Here is a 25,796-nt window from a genome sequence, read left to right as displayed (position 1 = left end):
TAAATTGTCAAATCTTCTTTTATAGATTATTGAGTCATGACTTTTATGATTTTCACTAGGTAAAACAAAAATGAATTACTAGATTAAAGGACTCATATTTACCACAATGCCCAAGTTTTATTATTAAAAATAACAATTTCAGCAACATACAAGAATAATTTGGTTCCTTGATTACAATAAAATACACATATAGACATATAACAAATAGAGGAAGTTCTGTCCTTTGGCTCTGACTTGTGCAATCCTTGAGAAGGTGATTTGGAAAATGGCAACATAAAAATACTGGAAAATTTCAGCTGTTGTATCCTTCTGTTTGTCCTACAAATACATATTTGAGGAGATTAATAAAATGTTTTTATTGCAAAGAAAAGCTGATAATCAAAAGCAACAAGAAAAACTGATTTTCAAAAGTATATAAGTTATAATTTGTATCAAACATGAAACATTTTCAAACATACAACTAAACTTTAATAGTTTTATAAATTGTCAGATGCTGTATCAGCATCATGTGCAAAAATGTATATAAATATAAACACTGTGTTTTTACTTTTACTGTGCTACATTTCTCTGTGTCAGCACTATAGTACAATCAGTCTTATTGTTTGGTTGGAAATTGAATGTCTTATTTCATGATTATTTCCTAGGCAAAGATTCAGTCTTCAATGTTTTTTGTTGTTTTTGAGGTGGATTCAGTGGAGGAGTGTTGAGCTGCAGAAATACAAACCGCCAGCACTACAGATCTGTGAGGTTCTACAACAGTGTTTTTCCACTTTACTTAGCTGTTTCTCTTTCAAACCACTCCAGTATAATATCTTTGTTCTTGCCGACCCACTGGATGTTGACTTGGGTTTGCTCTATGGCCTGTTCCACTGCCCTGGTAGCAGCACGCAGATCATAGTCTTTTGCAAAACGCTGCAGCTGTACAAACACACAAAGATCATAAAGCAATGTTAGATGTTGAAGCCGATCAACCAGCCATCAAGTAATCATATGAGAAGACCAATACCAAGCAGCTTGTCAAATAATGGCTTAAGTGACACGGCTTAAACCTGTTCCGTTCGTTTCTCAGGAAGAGCAATAATGTTTGTGGGTCAATTTGACCCGGGGGCATGTCAAAAAATCCCAATAAAAATTGTTTATATTTAATTGATAACTCCATTACTAACCATTTCAATACATTTTTAGTACAATGGTGTTTTTTACCTCTCACAGATCATGATTCAATGAGGATAATTCACTAGTTTTTCATTAAAAATGCATTTACTTCCTGGTTTGCCGCTGGGCATTTTGGGAGTGGTAGTTTTTAGTGCAGATAAAGACTAATGCACCTTTTGCATAGGCTTTTTGGTAGGCTTTGAATATGGTGCGTGTACATTAAAAAAAAGTATGAATTATTATTACTATTATTCTTATATATAAATATCATAGTATATATATAGTATTATATATAGTATATATAGATATTTATAAAATTCTAAAATATAAAAAATATAAATATAAAATGTTGATTAATGCATATGATGTTTAATTCAGTTATTAATAGTTGATTGATATTTTGATATTTGTTATGAAATATGGGTTATGTTATTTATTATTGTTGCTTATTGTTATTGGGCGATTGAGGTGAGTGAGCTGTGATGTTCGTGCTATGCAAATAATTGAAACATTGCATTCCTTAACTTTCAGGTTTATTACCTGTTGCTGCTATCCCTTTTGAGAAATACAAAATAAACAAACAAAAGTGGAATACTGAAACTAAGTAGTATCCTTTGTACACCAGGTTGCCCTTTCCGTGGGGAGAAAATGGAACAAAAACTTTTTTTTAATGTACATTGGAAAGACCTACATATAATGCAATGGTTTTACAAGATAGATTTTTTTCAAAATTTTATTTTACATTTTAAATTTTTTCTTTCTCAGAAAAAATACTTTTATGCGTGTGCGCATGCAGCGTGACTTCTGATAAGATATCAGGGTGTATCAACTTAATTTATTGAATATAAACAATTATTGTTGCGTGACTGGAAAGAGAATTTACCATGTGACGCCTGTACACTGGAATTATCATTTGACATAATAAAACATTAATAAATTACCTCCTCCAGTTCAAATTGGGTTGAGAACCTGCTGGTCACTCCCTCAATCAGCGTGGCTGCATCCCTGGAGACAGAGACAGACATTACTATCAGTACAGTAAAGTGCGTAACGAAGCCAAGCCTCTAAAGTTGAGTCAACACGATAATAAAATAACTCAAAATCAATAAAACAGTTTCAACAAAAAATGATCATCATAGCCTTCATGGATGTAGACTGTATTGCAGGGCTGTTGTATTAAACTGCATTCGTTTTAGCTCAGTGAGCCTAATAAAGCTATATATATATATATATATATATAAAAACATACATTGGATAATATTTTAAAAGACACTTTAAAAAACAATTCACATTGAAGTCTGCAATGGTGGAAAGTAACCAAGTACATTTAAGTACCATAATTTAGTAAAATTTTGAGGTACTAGGTTCTATTTTATGTAACTTTTTACTTCTACTTCACTACATTTTTAGGCAAATATTTTACTTTTTACTCCACTTCACTTTGCTGACAGCTTTAGATACTTTTCAGGTTGAGATTTCACATAAAAACATGATCAATTTAAAGTGATTACACATGTTGATAAATTAAACTTAAATTAAATTTAATTACTTAAATTAAATCTTGAAATGTTCCAGTTGTGGGACTAATAAAGGAAATCTTAATCTTTTACCACATAAAAGTATATTAAGTAGTTAAAATGAGCCTTACATTGACAGCAGTAAAACACTGCTTACATAAATGCACCAAAAACAATAATCTAATAATATATTTACAACATATAAAACAATCTTAGTGGGTCAGTTAGTTACATGAATTAAAAGTGAATTTCTTTTTTTTTAATTAAGTCATAACAGTATATTAAGTAGTTAAAATGAGCCCTATCTTTACAAAATTAAAATGCTGCTTACATAAATGGATCAATACATATATTTTTATAATATATTTAGAATATATAAAACAATCTGAGTGGGTCCATTCTGCATAGCAAGTACTTTTACTTTTGATACTTTAAGTACATTTTGATGCTGATACTTTTGTACTTTTACTTCAGTAAGTTTTGAATGCAGGACTTTTACTTGTAGTGGAGTAATTTCACGGTTTAATATTAATACTATTACTTAAGTAAGGCATCTGAATATTTTTTTCTCCAGGACTGGAAGCCTGGATGGTCAAAATGTCTTTTGAGTAAAAGAGAATTTTGAATGCCTGCTGATCACTTGATGTCAGGCGTCAAAGTGTGCTCATGAAATTAAACCTTTGTCTGATATGTGTATTTAAACTTTGAAACCAATCAATTAAGCGTCCTGGTGACGGTGCAAACAGTGGGGACTTTTAGAAGGAGCACTAATGATAAGCTCTAATTAAATAACAAGACCTTTGTACCTGATGACACTGTGCAAGATTTTTATAAGCCAGTTTATTATCTGTCCTTTTTATGGCAGCGCTTGTTTATTCAAGTGACTCAACTGCAGGTCAGCTCAGTGTCAAGAAATCTCTGTAAACTAGAGCCCAGAGGCAGGAGCAGATGTTCATGTCTCATCTGGGACGAGGCAGTGAGTCGTAGTACGTGCATAACGAAAACACTAACAACAACAGTTTTGTCTATTCAACTTTGGACTTCTCGTAGCCTCGGAGCAGGTCATGAGACGGAGCTGTGAACCATGAAACACATGATTCACACACATCAATTCAGTTGTGGATGAGGTGGAGGTTCTTCCCTGACTTACCAACACAAAACAGTACTATATTTTGGCACATCACTGCTCAATGAACCCAGATTTGTCAGCTTAAACAACACAACAGAGCAATACATGGAGAAGTTGAGCTAAACTAGGTTAAAAGTCTCCTAGACCCATCTCTGGACTAGAAACACACAGATTAAAAGCTCCATGACCATTTTTTTTGCCCAGCTAGTTACCAACATTGTTTGTTGCTGTTTGTTAGTGCCATTTGGCCATAAAGTATATATAGGTGTTGCTGTTTTTGCAGATTTCTGCTGCCTGGTACAGCTAGAAATCGGGCAGCCAATTTGCAGACTGGAAAACCAAAATAATCTGTATAACTCGGAAGAACTGCAAAGTCACAATTATCGGTGACTTGAGGTTAAAATAGAAAATATTGATTATGAAATATTCTCATGACTCTGGCTTCATTGGCAAAAAAAAAGCATATTTTCTTGTTGAGTTGTGGGTTTAAATTTGCAAGTACAATTTTGAGGTACTTGTACTTGAGTTTTTACATTTTATGTAACTTTATACTTCTTCACTACATTTTGCGGCAAATATTTTTTACTCCACTGCATTTAGCTGCCAGCTTGAGTTTCATTTTACAGGTCAAGATTTAACATAAAAACATGTTACATTTCAAGTGATTTGCTATTTTTTATTTAGTAGTTAAAATGAGCCCTACCTTGAGATAATTTACATAAATGCATCAATAACAATAATACAATAATATGTTAAGAATATAAAAAACAATCTGAGTGGATCCATTCTGCAAAATGAGTACTTTAAGTATTTTGATGCTGATACTTTTGTACTTTTACTTCAGTAAGTTTTGAATGCAGTGTGTTGTGGAGTAATTTCACAGTGTGGTATTAATACTTTTATTTAAGTAAAGGACATTAATACTTTTTCCACTACTGATTTTTACAGCCCACAAACTGTAGCCCCTGTACACTGAAACAAACAGCAGACAGACAGCAACTATCTGGTGAACATCATGAAGCATTTAGCCGCTAAAGAGCCAGATGTTTTCCTCAGGAGTTAGTCGAGAGCTAAAAGATTTTCAGGTACCCAAAAAGGATGCCAAATGAGCGACAATATTGCTCTTTGTCTGCTGGACGTGTAACCAGTCAGTTTGCTAACAGGCTAGCTATGTCTACTTAACAAAATGTGTGTGAAACTCATTGAGATGTTCTGTTCCCATGTCACCAATAAGATTGATGGATCTTTTAGGAGCTGTTCTCACAATCTAACTGCTATGTTCAGTTGGCTTCAACGCCCTGAAATAGCATCAGCTCTGGGCAAAACTAAGAATACTTGTAATTTTCTTGTCAATCTGTTGAAATAAAAATGGCTAAATTGAAACTTTCTTTTTAAGTTGGTCAAACCAATAGGCCTATAATAGGTGGAAAACATAGTCCAAATAGCAACCTACCACTGATTAACATATTCCCAGTGAGCTCTGATAAAGTTCCAGGCCAGCGCCTGCCCCGCCACGTTCCTGGCTATGGAGTTAATCGTGGAAGTGACATCCATTAGACGTATCTTCTCAGGGTTCAAGGTGTACTCCAGGTATCTGCAAGATAAAGAAAGCACTGACTCTTCACTTAATCAAAACTGCATTTAGGATTCACCTTATCACAGGTGTGTCCATATTGATAGAAGTTATTATGTATAGGGATGGGCGTTTTGAAGAATCCTGCTAACCTCGATCATCTATGACCTAATGATCGTTTAATCGATTAATCACAATACAAACTCCAGTATGTATAAAAACATGCATACATGGAAAAAAATATTAGATCACCCTTGTTTTCTTCAAAATAGCTCACAAAACTCACTTCTTGATAATGATTTTGTTATTATCAAGAAAACCATGGGAAATGTCTAGATATCATCTCTTAAATTAAACTCTTATGAGCTATTTTTGCTGTTATCATTATATTTTTCAAAACAAATGTACCTTTTGTTGTACCAGTCATTAAAATTAACAAGAAATTGAAGAAAGCATGGGTGGTCTAATCATTTTATCTATGACTGCATATACAGTACTATGCAGAAGCCTGTTTTGAAAACAAATGCTTTTATTTTGAAAGGACAAAAAGAGACTTCCTGTCGATCGTAAAACTAACTCAAGTGAGATTATACTTAAAGATAACATCAATGAGTTTAATGATTTATGTTTTAGCCCCCGAAGAGGCATGAGGTTTTCATAGTAATCTTGCATGTTTCAGTGTGTTTTGTGTTTAAATAAGTTTTGGATAAAATTAAACCTCATAATTCATGCTAGCAAGGTTTGATACAGTAAGCTAGTTTTGCTTAAATGAATACTTTTGTATTTCTGTGTGTTATATAATTATTATTGCAGCTTTCGGTTTGCAAACTGTAGCTTTATCCAACTTAATTCTCAGCTCGTTGGCTTATTGACGCACAGCCGCAGAACTGAACGCTCGGCTGTGTTTCAGTTCAGTTAGTACTGATACCATACACAGTCATAAGTATGTGACACATCAGGACTTATTTTTTAATTTTTTAATTTTTTAAATCCTGTGTCTGTCCCAGATCTGAATATTAGTTTCACCTGTTGAGCAGCCAGATCTTCTTGGTGCAAGCCAGAGCTTCACGGAGCTGGTCTTTCTCTGAGGTGTCGCTGGAGTTCTGATACTTGGTCCAGGCAAACTCCCACTCTTCCCTCCCACCAGCAGCCACAGCTTGGCAGTAGATTACAGACCGCAGGTTGGGGTGGATACTGAATCACACACACACACACACACACACACACACACACACACACACATGCATACACAGTTATTTTCTCTAAGACTGTCTCCCATTAAAGTGTCTTCTTGTGCAAGTGCAAATGTATTTTAAAAACACTTCCATGCATACAGATGCAGAGGTGGAAGTACATTTTCTCAAGTACTGTACATAAGTACAATTTTGAGGTACTTTTACTTTACTTGAGTATTTCCACATGTGTTGTTTTATACTTCTACTTCACTACATTTTGAGGCAAATATTGTGATTCTTACTCCACTACATTTAGCTTCCAGCTTTAGTTACTGTTTAGGTAGAGATTTCACATAAAAACAGTGATTGTGCGAAATTTCCCCATTGTGGGACTATTAAAGGAAATCTTAATCTTAAACCACATAAAAGTACATTAGGTAGTTAAAATGAACCCTACATTGACAACAGAGAAACACTGCTTACATGAATGTATCAATAATAATACAACATAATAAAACAATCTGAGTGGGTCTACTGTGCATTACGCATACTTTTACTTTTGATACTTTAAGTACATTTTGATGCAGATACTTTTTTACTTTTACATATTTACTCATTACACACACACATGTACAGTATGTGTGTGTGTAATGAGTAAATGTGTAAAAGTTTGAATTTTTCAAAATGGCTCATTTACACTACTTAATATACTGTTATGAGCTTTGATGAAAAAAAGTCTTATCACTTTAAATCGATCATGTTTTTATGTTAAATCTTCACCTGAAAAGCTGTCAACTAAATGTAGTTGATTAAAAAGAACAATATTTTCCTCAAAATTTAGTAAAGTAGAGGTAGATTAGTGTACATGTGAGTATAGACAACCTGTCATGCGCAGCTTTAAAGATCAGAACACAATACAGAGTGCTAACAACAGCCACCAACACCAAAAGTGATTAAATGTCACCTACCTTTACCAAATCATTGCTGTTATAGTGAGACCATTTTTTGGAAGCAAATAGAGACATACAAAGTTGAGAAATGTTTTGGAAGGTTTAGAAGTAGAAAAGGAATGTAGTGTTCAAGTTCCAAATTTAAAATACTTCTTCGGTAATGTCGTACCGGTTAGTGCCGTTGGTGTGCATCCACTGGGAATACATCCTTGTAACCATCTTTAAGCATTCTGGGAGTCCATTGGAACACGCCACCTGTATGGCGAGAATCTGGTTGTGCCTTGGAAAAAAAGCATAATTTCATGTTGTGTACAAGTGTACAGGTATTTAATGTTGAAGCAAATACAGAGAAACCTCAGCATTCATTTGCAGTCATGTTTGTGTCAAGCTGATGAATATAAATCCAATATTCACTTTCCCATTAGCTAGAGGTAGGACTCAGCAGAGGCCCCACGAAACGATTTTATCCCGATACTTGAGTCACGATATGATATTATTGTGATTTTAAGCATTTTGCGATACAATATATTGCGGTTTAACTGTTTAACTGCATTTTGTGTCCACAAAATTAAATTCAATCAAGATTTGTTTTGTCAAAAAAGAGAAAATTCTCAGTCTATTCATCTCACTTCAGTCTTTTTATTTCTCCACAATGAGAGTCAAACCCACAGACTGACCAACAAAGTATTCAGTCAAACTGAACTGAACTGATATCAAACATGTATGGACGACGACAACTGCAGCATTTTATCAAACTTTCCTCAACTTTAAGCTTCACTGCTCTGAATTTTTTTGAATGAAACATTAAAATAGCCTAACTTTGCAGCGTTATTTTGACAACTTCCCAACACGATATCCTGACGGACATGGTGCCTATATTTTCCTTAAAATCTTCTAGGTTCCTCAGCTTTAAACTTTGATACGGCTGTGTCTGTGAAATAGCATTGCAATGGAGAATGAACACACCTGGTTCCATTGTCTTTAGCATGAAGCTAAAACCATCATAACTTTGCAGCATTATTTCAACAACTTCACGACAACTTCCCTAACGCATAAATAGATTCCTTAGATCTTCTGGTTTCACATGATACCAGTATTACTGGTATATTCCTGAAAGTGAGCCCACTGCTGCCTCTGGAAGAAAAGTGACGGCGAAAAAACTGACCGCTACCGGAGCGCTAAATATCAATACTATGCGACCATGAATTGATATAATATTGCCACGCAAAATATCGCGTTACTAGGCTGTATCAATTTTTTCATCCACCTCAACTATTAGTTCTGTTTTGGATATTTGCCTTTTCAGCAGTTACATGTGCCAAAACCAGCTGCCTACTACTGGTCTGAATTTTGTGGCGTAGCTGAATTGCATAGTGATAACTCATCAGTAAGTACTCTATCGGGAATAAGTCTTCACGTAAAAATAACTTGTCAGGTTGCTTCAGGTTGCTTGCCAGCTTTGTAACTCCTTTTTTTGTTGATTTTGAAAATGAATACCAAAGAATAATTCAGTCATGTTATTTTATTTTGCCCTGACTTCTTGAAAAGTGGTCATATATATATACATATTAACTGAGGATAGAAAAACTCATCTTTACTTACTGTAACGAATGATCCTTTGGAACTTGCCAATTGTCTGTGTAGTTGTTGAAGAAGCCGTACAGGCCTGTGACCTGTTCCCGGAGGTAAGCCTGCAGGAAGAGACAGTTTTACAGCAGAGTTACAGGAACACATGCAGCAAAACAACACTTTTACTGCACACCTGTTTATATCCTGATAAGGGATGAACATTAACACCAGCAGGGATTCACATTTAGGGAGTCTCCATTTAAAACAAGTCAATTAATAGTAATGTAATGAAGCAAGATACATTTTTCATTCAAAATCAAAAGGTGAAATAGATGTTTTGATAAAACATACCTGCATGGGTCCATAAACCTCGGAGCGGTCGAACATGAGGACAAAGTACTCAAGGTTCCTGACTGCTGATTCCCAGGGAATGAACTCTGTCTCATTGCGAAGGAAGCGAGTTGACTTCAGAGCGAGAGTCACTTCAACTAGTTTGCCCCTGTGGAAAACAAAGATTAGGGTTAGAGCTAAGAGGCAAATGTGCCTCCAGCAGAAAATAGATTTGTAGCAGTCTGGATCAGCTAAATCCGAGTCGTTACCTTGCCAAGTTAAATGCATCATCGACAAGCTGCCCTCTGTTCATCAGTGGGATCCGCTAAAAACAAAAGCAAGTTGAGACAAAGAAAAGTTGACATTTCAGTTTGCAAATATCATAAATATTAAGGCTGAATCCCATTACCATCCCTTCCCCCTCGGCCTTGTTTTTGGGCATTCTCATTTGGGTTGAGGGCTCGAGCCAAGGCATAGGGCTACGTAGCCCTTGAAATTAAGTTTACGAAGGACCACACTTGAAAAGGAGGGCTTTGAGGAATTTCCCAGCATGCCCCACGTAACATATGGCCAAAGTTTAAAGCTGGCCGGCAAACTTTTAGGCAGCGATGGCTCAAGCCAAAGAGACACACAAATGTATTTTCAGCATTTTGATCACAGCAGTCGTGTGATGATGCTATGTTCAAGAGTTTTCAATTATCAAGTTTGTTCTGAATCACTAGTTAGTCGTAGCCGATTCTAATATTCCGGTGCTCCTTTCGTGTATGGCTAGCTAGCTGCTATTGCTATTTGTTGAGATAAGATATCTGATAACAATCGACATATATAAATAAATAGAAAAAAGGCCCAGGCAACAGACATCACAACTTGTGTGGACGGCATTTTGGATTGTGTTGACGCGACTAAAATTGCCGCCTCTGTTGACGTAACAGTCTGCAAGCGCCAATCGATGATGATGGAGGGTGTCTCATTTCTTAGGGGAACGTTCTGACCCCTACCACCATCAACTCTGTATTGAGGGGCAAGGGGAAGACTCAGACAGAGGGGTAGGGGAAGGGGTGGTAATGGGATTCAGCCTAAGTCATCTGTAGGCGGTCATTCTACAATCTTCAACAGCAAAATCAGCATCAGAGCAGGAAACGATAACTTGGAATGCCATAGGGAAAATGCAAAATAAGGCTTTGAACCACATCATTAATTCTAATTCATTTGATTATATACATTGATTTTTTTTTAAAGTTTTTTTAAAGCCTGATACAAACCTAACAGTGTAAATATTATCAAGCAAAGTAACTCAACACTAAAAAAAATTGATTGCAACAAAGTTTTGAATAGACATTCTCAGTCCCCAGATGATGAATCTTTTTTTTTTTTCAACTCCAGCTACTGGAGGATTTTGCTGTAAAATGTAGTACAGATTCATATTCCCTACAGGATGAAATAAATACTATACCTTGAGTAATGATAACATAGAAATTAGAATATATCCTCTATAATGTCTGTACAAACTTTCACAGCAATCCATCCAAAAGTTGGACATGTCACTCACGACTGAAGTCTGCCATCCCTGGGCATGTCTATCATATTTTCATTAAATAAATGTTGATAACATGGTTAATAAAGTACCAACTTTATTATACTCATTGTGTAATGGGTGTGTATAACTGACTCTAGACTAAATTAACAACCAGGTGAGTGTGTAAGCAACAAATAATTTTCTAAATCACATTCTGGATTTGGATAAATTAATCAAGATTTCATTTAATCTGCTAAACTCCAAGCACTTCAGGTGTAACCCTTCAGACGCAACCTGTTGTCATTTACTTACTAGTAACAAGCCGCTTGAAAAAAGTATTATTATGTTTAATGAATAACATCTTGATGGAGTTTGGTTTTGGCTCAGGTCTGGGATCTGCTAACTCTTACTGTATGTATTACGCAGTAGTGGAAGAAGTATTCAGGTCACTTACTTAAGTAAAAGTACGAATAGCACACTGTGAAATAACCCCACTACAAGTAAAAGTCCTGCATTCAAAACTTACTGATCAGCATCAAAATGTACTTAAAGTATCAAAAGTAAAAGTACTCGTTAAGCAGAATGCACCCATTGTAATTCCAATACATCTAAATATATAATAAGATCATTTGTACTGATGCATTTATCTAAGCAGTGTTTTAATTTCGTAAAGATAGGGCTCCCTTAACTATTTAATATACTGTTATGTTGTTTAATTTAAAAAATATCTAATTTATCATGTTTTATGTTAAATCTCGACCTGAAAAGTAACTAAAGCTGTCAGCTAATTGATTGGAGTAAAAAAGTACAATATTTCCCTCAAAATGTAGTGGAGTAGAAGTCACATAAAATGGAAATGCTCAAGTAAAGTACAAGTACCTCAAAATTGTACTTAAGTATAGTACTTGAGTAAATGTACTTAGTTACATTCCACCACTGGTATTTAGTTCAGTACTCACATCTGGCTTTGTCTCCAGCTGAGTCAGGAGGCGTTCCCAGTTCTCTGGGTTGTAGTTGACTCTGTAGTATCCAGTACAGTTGATGTTTGCCAGGATCCACTCTTCACTTTTGGAAATGAATTCGTCTTTCTTAACTGTTCAAACAGCAAATATAGAATAGAATAAATACAGATAAAAAGGACATCTTGTGTATCTGTTCATTTGGCTCTGTGTTGAACATTTTGTTCACCTGTTTCGCGGGATTCCAACCAGACGAATGTAGGTTTAGATGTTTCGGACATGACTCTGATGTGGACATACCACCAAAGACTAAACAGAGAAGAACAAGGTGTGATAAGTACTTGTTAGGATTTGTCCACTATGCTCACGTTACATGAAATGATTGTTCAGCTTCTATACAATAAGCAATGAAGAGTCAAAATAACAATCTAAGTCGTGTTTTGAGAAAAAGGTGTCAAAGGTACGGGCAACAGAAAATGAAGCATGGAATCTAATCTCCTGTATGATAAGCATATATCTGCAATATTATCATGCTAGAGTCCAAAGCTGTTGTGGTTACCATGGCAGTGTTTTGGAGAAAAAAAACCCACTTTGTTTTCAAATCTACACAGTGCCAAATGTGTAATCTACTGGAATCAGTTGCAGTGATTTCATGCAGGCAGAGAAACACTTGGTTAATGAGGTGCCAGTCAAAAAAGACACACGAGCCTGAGTCTTTTATTATTTGGCGACAAATGCTTCCATAGGGAGTTAGACATTTGGAAGCAATGAAGTCACTGGAGGACAGATTAATGATCCACCGACACAAGGATGTAAAATTCCAAAGAACAATGAAGGAAGGAGTGATTATTTTGGAGCCAGTTTTGGACCACAAGTTTCCTGATATGCTACATTTGCCCACATTTTCCATGCAGGTTTTGCATTGGTGAAAAAATTAATGTGACACCTTTGACATTAAACATTTCAATTTGATGCATCGTTCATTTAAAATATTGCCGCTTAGTGCAGCTTTAGTTTACTCTATGACATAAAAACCCTAACCCTAACCCTTGTGGGACACTACATGAAGCCTTCCAGTGGTGGAAGAAGTATTCAGATCCCTTACTCAAGTAAAAGTACTAATACTATACTGTGAAATTACTCCACTACAAGTAAAAGTCCTGCATTCAAAACTTACTGAAGTAATGTACAAAAGTATCAGCATCAAAATGTACTTAAAGTATCAAAAGTAAAAGTATTCGCAATGCAGAATGGACTCACTCAGATTGTCCAAATATATTATTGTATTATTATTTTTGATGCATTTATGTTAGCTTTAAATTTACTGTTGTCAACATAGGGCTCATTTTAACTACTTAATATACTTTTGTGTGGTTTAATTAGTACAAATTTTAAATCTATTATGTTTTATGTTAAATCTCGACCTGAAAAGTAACTAAAGCTGGCAGCTAAATGTAGCGGAGTAAAAAGTGCAATAGTTGCCTAAAAATGGAATGAAGTACAAGTAAAAAGTGACATAAAATAGAAATACTCAAGTAAAGTACAAGTTCCTCAAAACTGTACTTAAGTACAGTACTTGAGTAAATGTACTTAGTTACTTTCCACCACTGAAGCCTTCCTACAGTCAGGTGTACTCCCAGCAAATTACAGCACATGCCTGGATTCAGAAGATTCATTGAACAGGAAGTGCTTCTGATAGACTTCTCCAGTGGTGGTGTTGATGGTGATGACAGGATAGCCAATTTGCTTGGTCCAGGTGTTCATCACTTTGGCAACCTCAGTGTGACCACCATCCATATGCTCGGCCTGCAAACATGGCATAAATTAGTCATATTTGTTTGAGATGCGGGAAAAAATCGATACAGCATTGTACCGCGATATTTTGCATGGCAATATTATATCGATTTATTGCTGCCAAGTATCGATATTTAGCGTTCCGACAGCCAGCAGCCCGTCAGTATTTTCGCTGTTTCTGTTTTTTTCTTCCCAGAGGCTGTAGCAGGCTCACTTTTAAAAATATACTGGATATACTGGTATCATATGATATTAGAAGATCGAAAGAATCTATAGGTACTGTGTGCTTCAGGACATCATGTTAGGAAGTTGTAAGTTGAGATAACGCTGCAAAGTTAGGCTTTTTTTTTATGTTTCCGAGCAGTGAAGCTTAAAGTTGAGGAAAGTTTGATAAAATGCTGCAGTTGTTGTCATCCATACATGTTTGATAACATGCAAACAATTCTTGATTGAATTCAATTTTGGGGACACAAAAGGCAGTTAAACAGTTAAATCACAATATATTATATTACCATATCGCAAAATGCTTAAAACCACAATAATATTGTATCGTGACTGAAGTATTGGATAAAATCGTATCGTGGGGCCTCTGCTGATTCACACCTCTAATATTTGTTTATATATAAATACCAAAAACTGATCAATAATTATTCAGGCAAGAACATTAGTGTTGTCATCACTATTATAACCAAAAACACATGCTTGTAGTTAGCAACAAAAATTTGACTTCATCTTCATCTCCTTGAGGATGCCAGCATCGCATCCTCAGCCAACTTTCAGTCTTTAGGGGCTGTAGACAGAAAGTCTGTCTAGTTTAATGCCAAAGATCAAACTAGAAGACCTAACATACTAATGGTACTAATACTAGCTTTTAAACTCTAAAGTAAGGCTAAAAAATTGGCAGTTTTAAAGGGGTCCCTTGACATCTGACCTTAAGATATCCGGATGAAAATGTATTCTATCAATACCCACAATTCTCACTTTTAGAGATATGCTCACTTTCTGCAAATCCCATGTGTTATTTTCACCTATTGTATTTGAATATTTCAATTGGATAAATTAGATCTGACTGAAAAGATGAGACACTGAGTGAGTCCAATTTTATTAATCTTACAAAAATCTCCAAAATGTTCAAATATCTCTAAAATCACATTACGTATTCTTCAGTCCTCAAGTCTTGGTGTTTTAATCTGGTATTTTGGAGGGATTTTTAATACATTTTATCTCTTTTCTTGGGGGGGTCAAAAATGGTCAAGTTTAGCACTAAATCTGTATCAACCCAAATTGCTGCAGCATACGTATGAGACATAATCGAGCATGGGAAAGGCCTTCTTATATTCATATAAAAATGTTCTAAACCTTAAAACAAAATCAAATACTTTACCTTTTGTATATATTCCCAGAGGTCATTCTGGTCTGTGTTTTTAAACTTGAAGTCTGAGAGATAACTCTAAAAAAAAAGAAACAGAGAGAGAGATCCAGAGTGAGGTTACAGTCAACAGTTTTATCCTATGATCAAAATAATTATTTTCAGGAGGAAAGTTTGCATTCAAAATTGATGTTGAGAGCTAGATGAACATATCCATACAAGAAACATGTGGATGTGATGACATGAAAGATGTATTTCTGTCATTTTCTGGCACAGCAACAGTGGAAACTACCAGTGAACTAAACTGGTTTGTGAACCTGTCCCCCTGTCTTTCCACATTGCAAAACAAAAACCAGATGTTGGAATGTAAGACTTCAAGCAACAGTTATGATGATGTTTGGCATCGATGATTAATGATGTCAACATTTTAAATTTGGATATATGATTCTAATGAACTTATGTAACTGACTACATGAGCACTCCAAACTGAGAGAGAGCTTATGTGACCAGTTGGATAGAATGTGGATAGGATGCATCTTTCCATTGACTTTGCAAAGTTACTTAATATACTGTTATAAGATTTTTTAAATTTATTTTTTAAAGAAGTCTAATCACTTTAAATTGATCATGTTTTTTATGTTCAATCTTGACCTGAAAAGTAGCTCAAGCCCTCAGCTAAAGTAGTGGAGTACAATATTTATAAGTATAAAGTTACATAAAATGAAAATACTCAAGTAAAGTACAAGTACCTTAAAATTGTACTTAAGTACAGTACTTGAGTAAATACACTTAGTTACTTTCCAGCACTGGGCTTAAGTGATATTAAAGCAGGTGCATCAATATCACATAATTGAGGCATAAATTAAGGCATTCAACTATTCAACTTTGGTGTGATAGTTATAAGTCCCGTCATATGGTGAACCACAAAATTATCAAAAAGATGTACCTTCTCAGAGACCTGCCATGTATACAGTTTACAGCCCTATTCCAGGTTAATCTGAATGACTGAATGAGGATAAAAGCAAATGCTTACTCTGATTCCTTTGATGAAAACCCTTTCGTCCACAATGTCTACCAGCATTCTCAGCACAGCCTCCCCCTAGAGAGAACACCAAACACACTGATATGAGTATCCTTCAGATAAAGCAAACACACACACACACACACACACACACACACACACACACACACACAATCTCACACTATCACACACACTAATACATTCACACACACACACACACACATACACACACTCACACTATCACACACACACACACACACACACAAACACACACACACACACACACACACTCATACATTCACCCACACACATACACACACACTCACACTATCACAAACACACACACACACACACACACACACACACACACACACACACACACACACACAAACACACACACACACACACACTCATGGCAAGTGACTCTACCTTGCAGTAGGTTATCGAGTCAAACATCTCATGGATCTCATCACTATCCTGGACTTCTTGCTGTGAAGGACTGAGCGGATGGGATGAGGCCAGAGCATCCTGTTCAAAGGCTGTGTGGAGGGTAAACATGATGTATATGTCTTTCTGAGGAAATACATAGAGACAAAACACATATTGCATGACTCAACATGATGTTATGCAACCTTTTTTTCCAATTGCATTTTTTAATGACCATGATTTGCAACAAGTTGAAGTTGCAAACCATGGAAAACCATTGAAGTTGGTCTGATCAGTCAACATGAATGAAATGACACCAAAAAAAAGTGTGTGTAATACTTCAAAGCAGGATCCTCATTAGAGAGCAGTGGGGAAAAAGTATTCAGATCTCTTACTTAATTAAAAGTACTAATACCTGAATACTTACTGAAGTAAAAGTACAAAAGTGTCAGCATCAAAATGTACTTAAAGTATCAAAAGTAAAAGTACTTGTTATGCAGAATGGACCCACTCAGATTGTTTTATATATTCTAAATATATTATTACATTATTTATATTGATGCTATTATGTTAATCACTTTACTTGTATCATATATTTTATGTTAAATCTCGACCTGAAAAGTAACTAAAGCTGTCAGCTTTATGTAGTGGAGTAAAACGTACAATATTTGCCTAAAAATGTAGTGAAGTAGAAGTATGAAGTTACATAAAATGGAAATACTCAAGTAAAGTACAAGTACCTCACAATTGTACTTAAGTACAGTACTTGAGTAAATGTCCTTAGTTAATACCACCACTGTTAGAGAGAGGGATTGTATTACAGCAGTGAACATTTAGACTACACTTACTAATTTAAATGTAGGCTCAACAGCGTCTATTGCAAGGACCGACATGTAGTTGGCGAAGCCCTCGTTCAGCCAGATCTCATTCCACCATTTCATCGTCACCAGATTTCCAAACCACTGTCAATAAAAAGAGATGGTGTGAGGCAACAATGTCATGTAACACACATGAAATGGTCCAGGATGTTGTGGTATTAATGTTATTGTAATTTATAGGTTTTTTTTTATTAGGGATGGGCGTTTGGAAGAAACCTGCCAACTCAAGCATCTATAACGTTAACAATCAATTAATCGATTAATCAATTAATAGCTATGTTTTTATACATACTCTTGTATGTATTAAAACATGCATACATGGGCAAAATAAAAGATACATACAAAGTACTATGCAAAAGCCCGTTTTGATAACGGACGCTTTTATTTTGAAAAGGACGAAAAGAGACTTCCTGTCGATCATAAAACTAACTCAAGTGAGATTATACTGTAAAGATAACATCAAGGAGTTCAATGTTTTATGTTTTAGCCCCCAAAAAGGCATGAGGTTAGTTTTCACAGTCATCTTGCATATAGTGTGTATATCAGTGTGTTTTGTGTTTAAATGAGTTTTGGATAAAATTAAACCTAGTAATTCATGCTAGCAAAGTTTGATACAATAAGCTAGTTTTCCTCCAAGTAATGCTCTTGTATTGCAACTTTCACTTTGTAAACTGCAGCTTTATCCAACTTAATTCTCAGCTCATTGGTTTATTGACGTACGGCCGCAAAACTGAACACTCATTCGGCCGTGTTTCAGTTCAGTGAATACTGATATGCAGTCATAGATAAAATTAAAATTAGAAAATACACAGATTGATTAAAAATTCCATGTGATCGACCAAATTCTTAACGACCATTAATCGGTCATCAAATAAGTGTTCCCATCCCTAGTTTTTATACAAAATGACTTTTACTTTGTGACAGTTAGTGCCTTGATCTGATTGATTTGGCCCATTTGAAAAGGGTAAACACACAAAGTATTGTCTTCAATCCAACCTGGTGTGCCAGTTCATGTGCAATGAGATTTGCGATGTCTTCCTTGTGCAACAACGAGGACACTCCTTCCTCAAAGAGCAGGCTTCCCTCCTGGTATGTGATCAGTCCCCAGTTTTCCATTGCTAGAGGATATAAGTCTGGCAGTGCAATTTGATCTGAAAAAAATCATAGAGATGGACAAATGACCAAATGAGATTCATTCATACTAATGGTACTAATATTTTTATTTTATTAATTCATTCATTTTCTTAGCCAGTAGTTTGTTACATTATATAATAAGGGTATCCAGTCACTTAGCTAAAACTAATCTAACAGGGAAATAATTAGGACTACTACTCTCTAGCAACTGAAAAATGACTGAGAGTTCATGTGTGACAATTGTATGGGCTATATTTGAAGCAGTATTTTTGACATGTGACTCAAGTCATTTGGTCCAAGTCTTAAGTTAAGTCCCAAGTCAAATCACAACAGAAAACGACAACAACAACAACAACAACAACAACAACAACAACAACAATAGTGGCAATTTAATGCTACATTTGATGACACATGAACATTTTAAAAGGTGGTGTGAAATGTGAACATTTTAAATGTAAAGTTTAAACTTAACTTAATAATTGGGTTTTAACGTAACTGTAGTTTGCATAAACATAACATTACAATGTCAACGTTTTATTGTTTGACTAGATGGTGAGATCAATAGTTCGATCAGGTTACCATTAGATAGCTACCAAGTTGTAAAGAGACATTGTATCTCAGTATTGGAAAATGTAACTAAGTACATTTACTCAAGATCTGTACTTAAGTTCAATTTTGAGGTACTTGTACTTTACTTGAGTACTTTCATTTTATGTAAATTTTTACTTCTACTCTATATTTTGAGGCAAATATTGTACTTTTTACAGTAAAAAAAGTACAATGTTTGCTGTAAAAAAGTACAATATTTACCTCAAAATGTAGTGAAGTAGAAGTATAAAGTTACATAAAATGGAAACACTCCAGTACAGTACATGTAACTCAAAATTGTACTTAAGTACAGTACTTAAGTAAATGTACTTAGTTACTTTCCACCACTGACAGTACATATGCTCTTGCTAGCCACACTTTCCATTATAAACACATTCATCCACTCAAATGTAGACAAAGTCTGACCTAGCTTTTTCTGTTCATACTCAATTCCAAAATAGTCCTCGAAGAACTTGAGAATCTTTCCGGTGATGTTGGCTGCATATTGAGTGTGTCCTGCTTTAACGGCTTCAGGACGAGCATATGTCTGTTTGGGAAAAAAACAAAGAGGTGAGTGTGTGTGTTTAGTACTTAATTCCATACTTTTTCTTAATTTAGGCGTAATCAAAGAAATTGTAGTAGAAACATAAAAGGTTAAACACTTAAAATGTACCAAAAACAGTAACATTGAATTTATCTGTAATCTACAGTGCACATACGTTAATTTCCACACGCTCATGTGAGGAGGGCGTTGAGTCTTTGAACTCTGAAACCGTGAAGGCGAACAAGTATGTTGACATCACCGGTGTTGGATGAAAACTGGTGTAGATCCAGTCATCGTCGATAATAAGGGAGTCTGAAAAGGTGGAAACAAGACAGACCAGTATAAGCAAGGATATCTTTTTATTCTGTTCTACTGTTATGATACAGCATATTGTTCATATTGACTTTGTGACAGGAGCTTGTTGTTTCACCTTTTCTTTCCGCATTCCCTAGAGCAATCGTGTTTATCCTATGGATAATGGTCACATTAAACTTTGCCTTCAGTTCTGGTTCATCAAAACAAGGAAACAATCTCCTGGCATTTGTTGGTTGCAGATTGGTGGCGGCAAGGAATCTATGAATAAAGATAAAGACAGTCACCTTTTTATTATCAGGTACATAGTGCAGGAACAATGAGGAAGTGATTTGGAAATCATAAAGAACCCATGATAAATTACTTTGAATGTTCCCATTGAAAAGCATCGACTTCATTGAATAAACAACATGCCCAACTGTCTTTCAAATTCTGGTGGAAACAGTGGTCATGTTGTGTCCCCCAGAGTCTGTAACACTCCCAGGAAGCCAGATGGTAGAATTTGAATTTGGGAGCAAACATGCAAAAAGCCAACCCAAACTGTTTTTCCACAGGCTCTAAAGCGACGTCACTACGTCACTGCTAACTTATATGTCTCTACCCTCTCAGCAAGTATAATAACAACGGCAGACATCATTGTCTCTACAACACATCTGTGCTGCTTATCTTGATCACTATGGAAGCAGAATACATTCTCTTGTAAGCTAATACTAACACACTAACGATTGCCCGCTAACGTTAGCATGCTAGCTTTCCCCTATCAATCACATTGCAGTTAAACAAATCAAATAAATGAATGAAACACGTTTTATTCTCTCTCAACGGCACCAAGTTGGTCTTGGTCTTGCTAGCCCGCGAACGTTAGCAAACTAGTGCTCGCCTGCTAACGTTAGCACGCTACCTCGCCCATATCAATCACATTGCAGTTAAACAAATCAAATAAATGAATGAAACATGTTTTCAACCCCTCATTTACAATGATGTCGAGAGTACAGAGAAAACACATGCAAAAACATTAAAAACAGTAACAGTGAAAGGCAGAGTTGTTGGCTATTATCGTTTTAAACTGGCCCATAGTTATAATTGTGTTGAGTTTGAGTGAATGTTGTAAAATGCCCCAGGTAGATGCAGCAGAAAAACTGAAAGCAGTTTTTCCAAATTCAGTATTTGTCCGAGGAACATTGAGCATTAATCAATTGCTAGAGCGTGTTGGATAATTACTATGTGACCAGTTTAATAAAGTGCTGAGGTATGGTGGCATGTCGCCTATCAAGACTTGATAGTCATCCCACCTTGTTGTATAGGATGCAATGATGGGTGGAGTAACTGTCACCAGAGATGAATCAGAATGTAGAATGATAAATAGAGTCCAGTGAGGTGAGACTGGAGGCAGAAGCGTGTCTATAGATAACATCAGCATGATCCAGAACTGATAAAAAGACAAGATGACCCTGCCCCTGGCCCCTGACGTAAGCGGTTCTTTGGCAGTGGAAACCAAAGAACTGTTCAACTTTTCGCAATTGGGCACTAGCTGGAAATTGTTTCTGGTCGAAAAGGGGGTTTGGTCTATGAATTTGAATAAGTGTAAAATGTGTCAAAACAGCAAGGACGTTTCTGTAGAAATAATGTGAAAAAACTGTGTGTGTGTGTGTGTGTGTGTGTGTCACCCCACACGAGAACAATGTGTGTGTGATTTCTCATTGCGTTTGGGTTATTTTTACCCCATGGTTGTGTCATAATTAACAGATCACAGTAATTACATGAGACAATAGCCTAAACCATGAAACCAATGGTTAAAGTAATAAAATTGCACTTTTTCTTCTCTTTAATCTAGAATACTAAACTACATAATCAGTTTATAAGCAACAGCACATCCTGTTTGTTTTAGACTGCACAGACATCAGGCCACCAATTTTTGTATTTATTCAGACGTACTGACTCTAACCCAGATGTATCAGTATGATGTCACGTGTGAAATCAAGAGATCAGACTTAACAGAAGCATTTGATAAGGTTGGCAGTGCACTGTGCCTAAAAAGCCTATACTGGCTTCGACTTTAATTCCTGTAAACGGTTCCAGGACTACCTGTCCTTTATAAGACAGCAATGTGTGACTTTCGCAACCAACCGCTCTGCATTTTTTAACATTAACAAAGGGAGTTCCACAAGGCTCAATACTGGGTCCTGTCCTGTTTACTGTTTATACTCACAACGTTACATCCACTATAAAAAATTGTAACGTCCATCTTTACACCAATGATACAAAGGGAAAAGGTTTCAGAATACAACTTATGTTTAAATTTCATATTGACAGACTTGCAAATAAATTAAAACAAAAAATCGGATACCTTTACAGAAAAAGAGCAGTATTGAAGTAGGCAAGGCAACATGCCAACATACCTCAGCACCAAACTGGTAACGTAGTAATTGTTCCTCGGATATTGAATTTGGAAAAACTGCTTTCAGTTTTTATGCTGCATCTATCTGAGACATCTTAGAGCGTACAATCAGACTCAATACATTTGTTACTATGGAATAGCTTTTTTTTTTAATGATGTTGTTTTAATGGTGTTTTCAATGGTGTTCCATCTGTTGTTGTCAGTGATGCCGGTAACGCGCTAATTAGTAACGCGTTACTCTAATATGACCAGATTCAGTAACGAGTAATCTAACGCGTTACTATTTCCAAACCAGTAATCAGATTAAAGTTACTTATCCAAGTCACTCTGTGCGTTACTATTTTTTGCCCGTACGCGCCCGGTATCTCATCTCTTTCTCTCTTGCGATTCACACAGCACAGCTGGACAAAGTGGTCTATAACTGCCGTTTATATGCAGCAGTCAATATGATCGCTATTGGCAGTCCGGGGTAGCCTATAAATGCTCAGAGTTTGTTTCATTTTAATATATTATTATATATAAGTTGTAAGCTTCAGAAACCATCAAACACATATATTTAGGAAAAGTCGCCGACTGAGAGACATGTAGTTTTAATGTAAACAAAGTTATTTATAAAAGAAAAACCCAAACGGTCTGTGAGACTGTCTTGGCCGTTCTAGTTCACTGTAAAAAGTAACTTATAAAGTAACTTGTAATCTAACTTAGTTACTTTTAAAATCAAGTAATCAGTAAAGTAACTAAGTTACTTTTTAAAGGAGTAATCAGTAATCAGTAATCGGATTACTTTTTCAAGGTAACTGTGGCAACACTGGTTGTTGTGTGTTCTTAGGGCCTGCCCTCAATGATTGCTCAAGATTTTTAAATGAAGGCTTAATAAATACATGAAAGTATTGAGCAATATATATTTTTCAAGTAACTCAAAAGAAATGTTGGATTGGAGGTCATGGACTCACAACTACAGCTCGATAAGGGTAATTTAAAATACAGAACTTCAGACAAGATTGTTTAACATAATGTTTTGGACTGCACTTCCCTGTTCTTTCACTTTCCATGAAACCATTGCAATGTTACACAATAGCAACAGTGTTGGAGGACACAAGAAGTGGATTCATGTATATAATAGTTTGAGCCTCTATATTTAATGGTGTCTTCAAGTCACCAAGTGTAAAATTAAGCAATTTCTAAATTTGGTGTCTAAAGGTTTCCATGGGGAAACCCTGACAGGATTGTTTTTTTTGCATTTTTATTAATTATTATCACAAATTCTGCACACAGTAACTTAAAAGCTTTAAACGTTTAATTGATTTTACTTACCTCTCTGTATTTGTATCATCTTCACTAGCTGGAACCCCTTCGATATATGTGCTTACATACAACGAGTCAGGAACGTTGAGCATTTCTCCTTCGAAAGCCAAAAACAAACTGTAGTTCCCTCCTACCTCCAGATCCTTATTTAACTTGATCTCCAGGAAGTTATGGACCGTGTTGGTGTTATTTACTGCAGTAACCGGGATCATCTTATTTTTATCTTCGTCCATCACCACTGCTTTAGAAATTTTCAGGTCAAGGCTGTAGAGGTAGATGTTGCGAGTAACGTTGACACAATGAAAGTTGACGGTAGAGTTCCCGGTGAAGACGTACGTCTGGTTGGGACTGGTGACGTTGATCTTCTCAATGATTCGGGTGTAGAGGTGAGGCTGGAGAAAGACCTTGTAGCTGTGAGGTATGACATTCTGTGGCAGCCTTGTTTTAGGTGGAGGAGCGACGGTGGTGGACGTGATTATTGGACGGACCGTCGGGTTCATCGTAGAGATCTCTTTGTTGTAATAAATAATCATGCCGACAATGCCAACAATGACAGAGACGGTCAGGATAGCAAAAGCAGCCGCGAAAGCCTTGGATATGACGGCGTTTTTGGACATGGTGGTTCCTTCCTGCAGTCAGCCCTGAAGGTCCTGTTGCTTGACTCGTAGAGATGAGTCTCTGAGCTTGTGATCCTCTGGTCTGCAATGACTGATCTGATCACGTCCAAGTAACCTCCCTCCCATAAACAAGGCTCGGCCCTAGCAATTAAGGGTTGGTGATAGATTAAGCATTAACTTGTGCATTGTCGAGGGAGCAAAGAGTAGGCGTTATAGTGTGAAGAGGGTAATGTTCATTGGCCTTGTTGTAAATATTCAGTCAGATTGTGCTCTCAAGCATCTGGAGGTGGTTACTGTGGTCTTGCCACTAATGCAGGGGTTAGGTAAACCTCAGGGAACACTTTATCCTCACACTGTACTCTCCAACCCATCTCACACACTCGCTCACATTCCCTTTCTATGAACATAGCACAGACTGCCCGAACCATCATAATCACAAGCCCCAACCCGGCCGGTGAAGAAAATCCTTCAGAAGGAGAATGTTAGCGTCATCACTTAGGATTGTAGATCCAAGTGTCCAGAGTTCCAGTGATCTTTCTCACAAAGACTGCTCTCCACAGCCCGGTAAAACCTCCACTCAGGGGGTCGGATGATGGCTTTCAAAAATACATGTTACCACAGATCCTGTGTGTTTGATAAACTCCCAACAAATGAGAAGCATATGAAAGGAGGAGTGCTGAGTGGGCTGGATAAGAGAGGAGAAAAAAGAGGAGGAGAATAGAGAGCACAGTGATTTGGGAAATAAGGGAATTGGCTTGAAAGCCCCAACTTCACGGAATCACAACCACCACGGCCACACGCGCACGCACGCATGCACACACACACACACACACACACACACACACACACACATTCCTTACCTCAGGAGAGGGAACACAGGGAGACAAATAGGCAGAATGGGCCCTTAGCTGGGTGCAGCGATTGTTGTTGGGACTGAGAACAGATGTTTCTGTTGTAGGACCAAGGAGCATATTAAAATACTAAGATGGAGCAACACTGAAGGAAAAGCATCATCAAAGTGATCCTGGAGCCAGATGGTGGAGGCCACATTGAACTTTATCTCTGATTAATGGCCTGTTATGATGTTGATGAAACTCGTAAAAGGTTTTTGGTTTCATGCACTTGAAAAAAATGTAGTCGTAAATTCCATTCATTTTGTCACAGAGTTAACAAGTGTTATGAAAATAAATTCACCCACCAGAAACAATTCTCTGGTGCTTATTTGAGGTGTGAATCAGCAGAGGCCCCCCGACATGATTTTATCCTGATACTTGAGTCACGATACGATATTATTGTGATTTTAAGCATTTTATGATATGTTGACTATTGCGATATTATGTATAGAGATTTATCTGTTTAAGTGCAAGAATTGTTTTGTCAAATAAGACAAAATTCTCAGTCTATTCATCTCACTTCAGTCTTTTTATTTCACCACAATGAGAGTCAAACCCACAGACAGGCCAGCAAAGTATTCAGTTAAACTGAACTGAACTGATATCAAACATGTATGGACGACAACAACTGCAGCATTTTATCA

General features: G+C 36.3%; 1 protein-coding gene across 1 annotated transcript; it reads right to left on the bottom strand.

Moving 5' to 3' along the window:
- Window positions 1-105: 105 nt before the first annotated feature.
- Window positions 106-24,259, bottom strand: anpeplb (alanyl (membrane) aminopeptidase-like b). Its single transcript, XM_059336072.1, has 20 exons — window positions 23,652-24,259; window positions 20,058-20,200; window positions 19,803-19,939; window positions 19,510-19,630; window positions 18,358-18,512; window positions 17,332-17,445; window positions 16,487-16,630; window positions 16,070-16,135; window positions 15,052-15,117; window positions 13,531-13,679; window positions 12,103-12,182; window positions 11,874-12,007; window positions 9,668-9,723; window positions 9,420-9,567; window positions 9,102-9,190; window positions 7,669-7,779; window positions 6,401-6,568; window positions 5,255-5,395; window positions 2,097-2,160; window positions 106-918 (listed from the first exon to the last, which is right to left on the bottom strand). The coding sequence occupies exons 1-20, from the start codon at window positions 24,257-24,259 to the stop codon at window positions 772-774; spliced, it is 2,841 nt and encodes a 946-aa protein (XP_059192055.1). The 3' UTR covers window positions 106-771.
- Window positions 24,260-25,796: the final 1,537 nt, after the last annotated feature.

The sequence above is a fragment of the Centropristis striata genome, chromosome 6, assembly GCF_030273125.1.
Source record: "Centropristis striata isolate RG_2023a ecotype Rhode Island chromosome 6, C.striata_1.0, whole genome shotgun sequence".
NCBI lineage: Eukaryota > Metazoa > Chordata > Actinopteri > Perciformes > Serranidae > Centropristis > Centropristis striata.
This window is presented reverse-complemented; position numbering and strand designations above follow the sequence as displayed.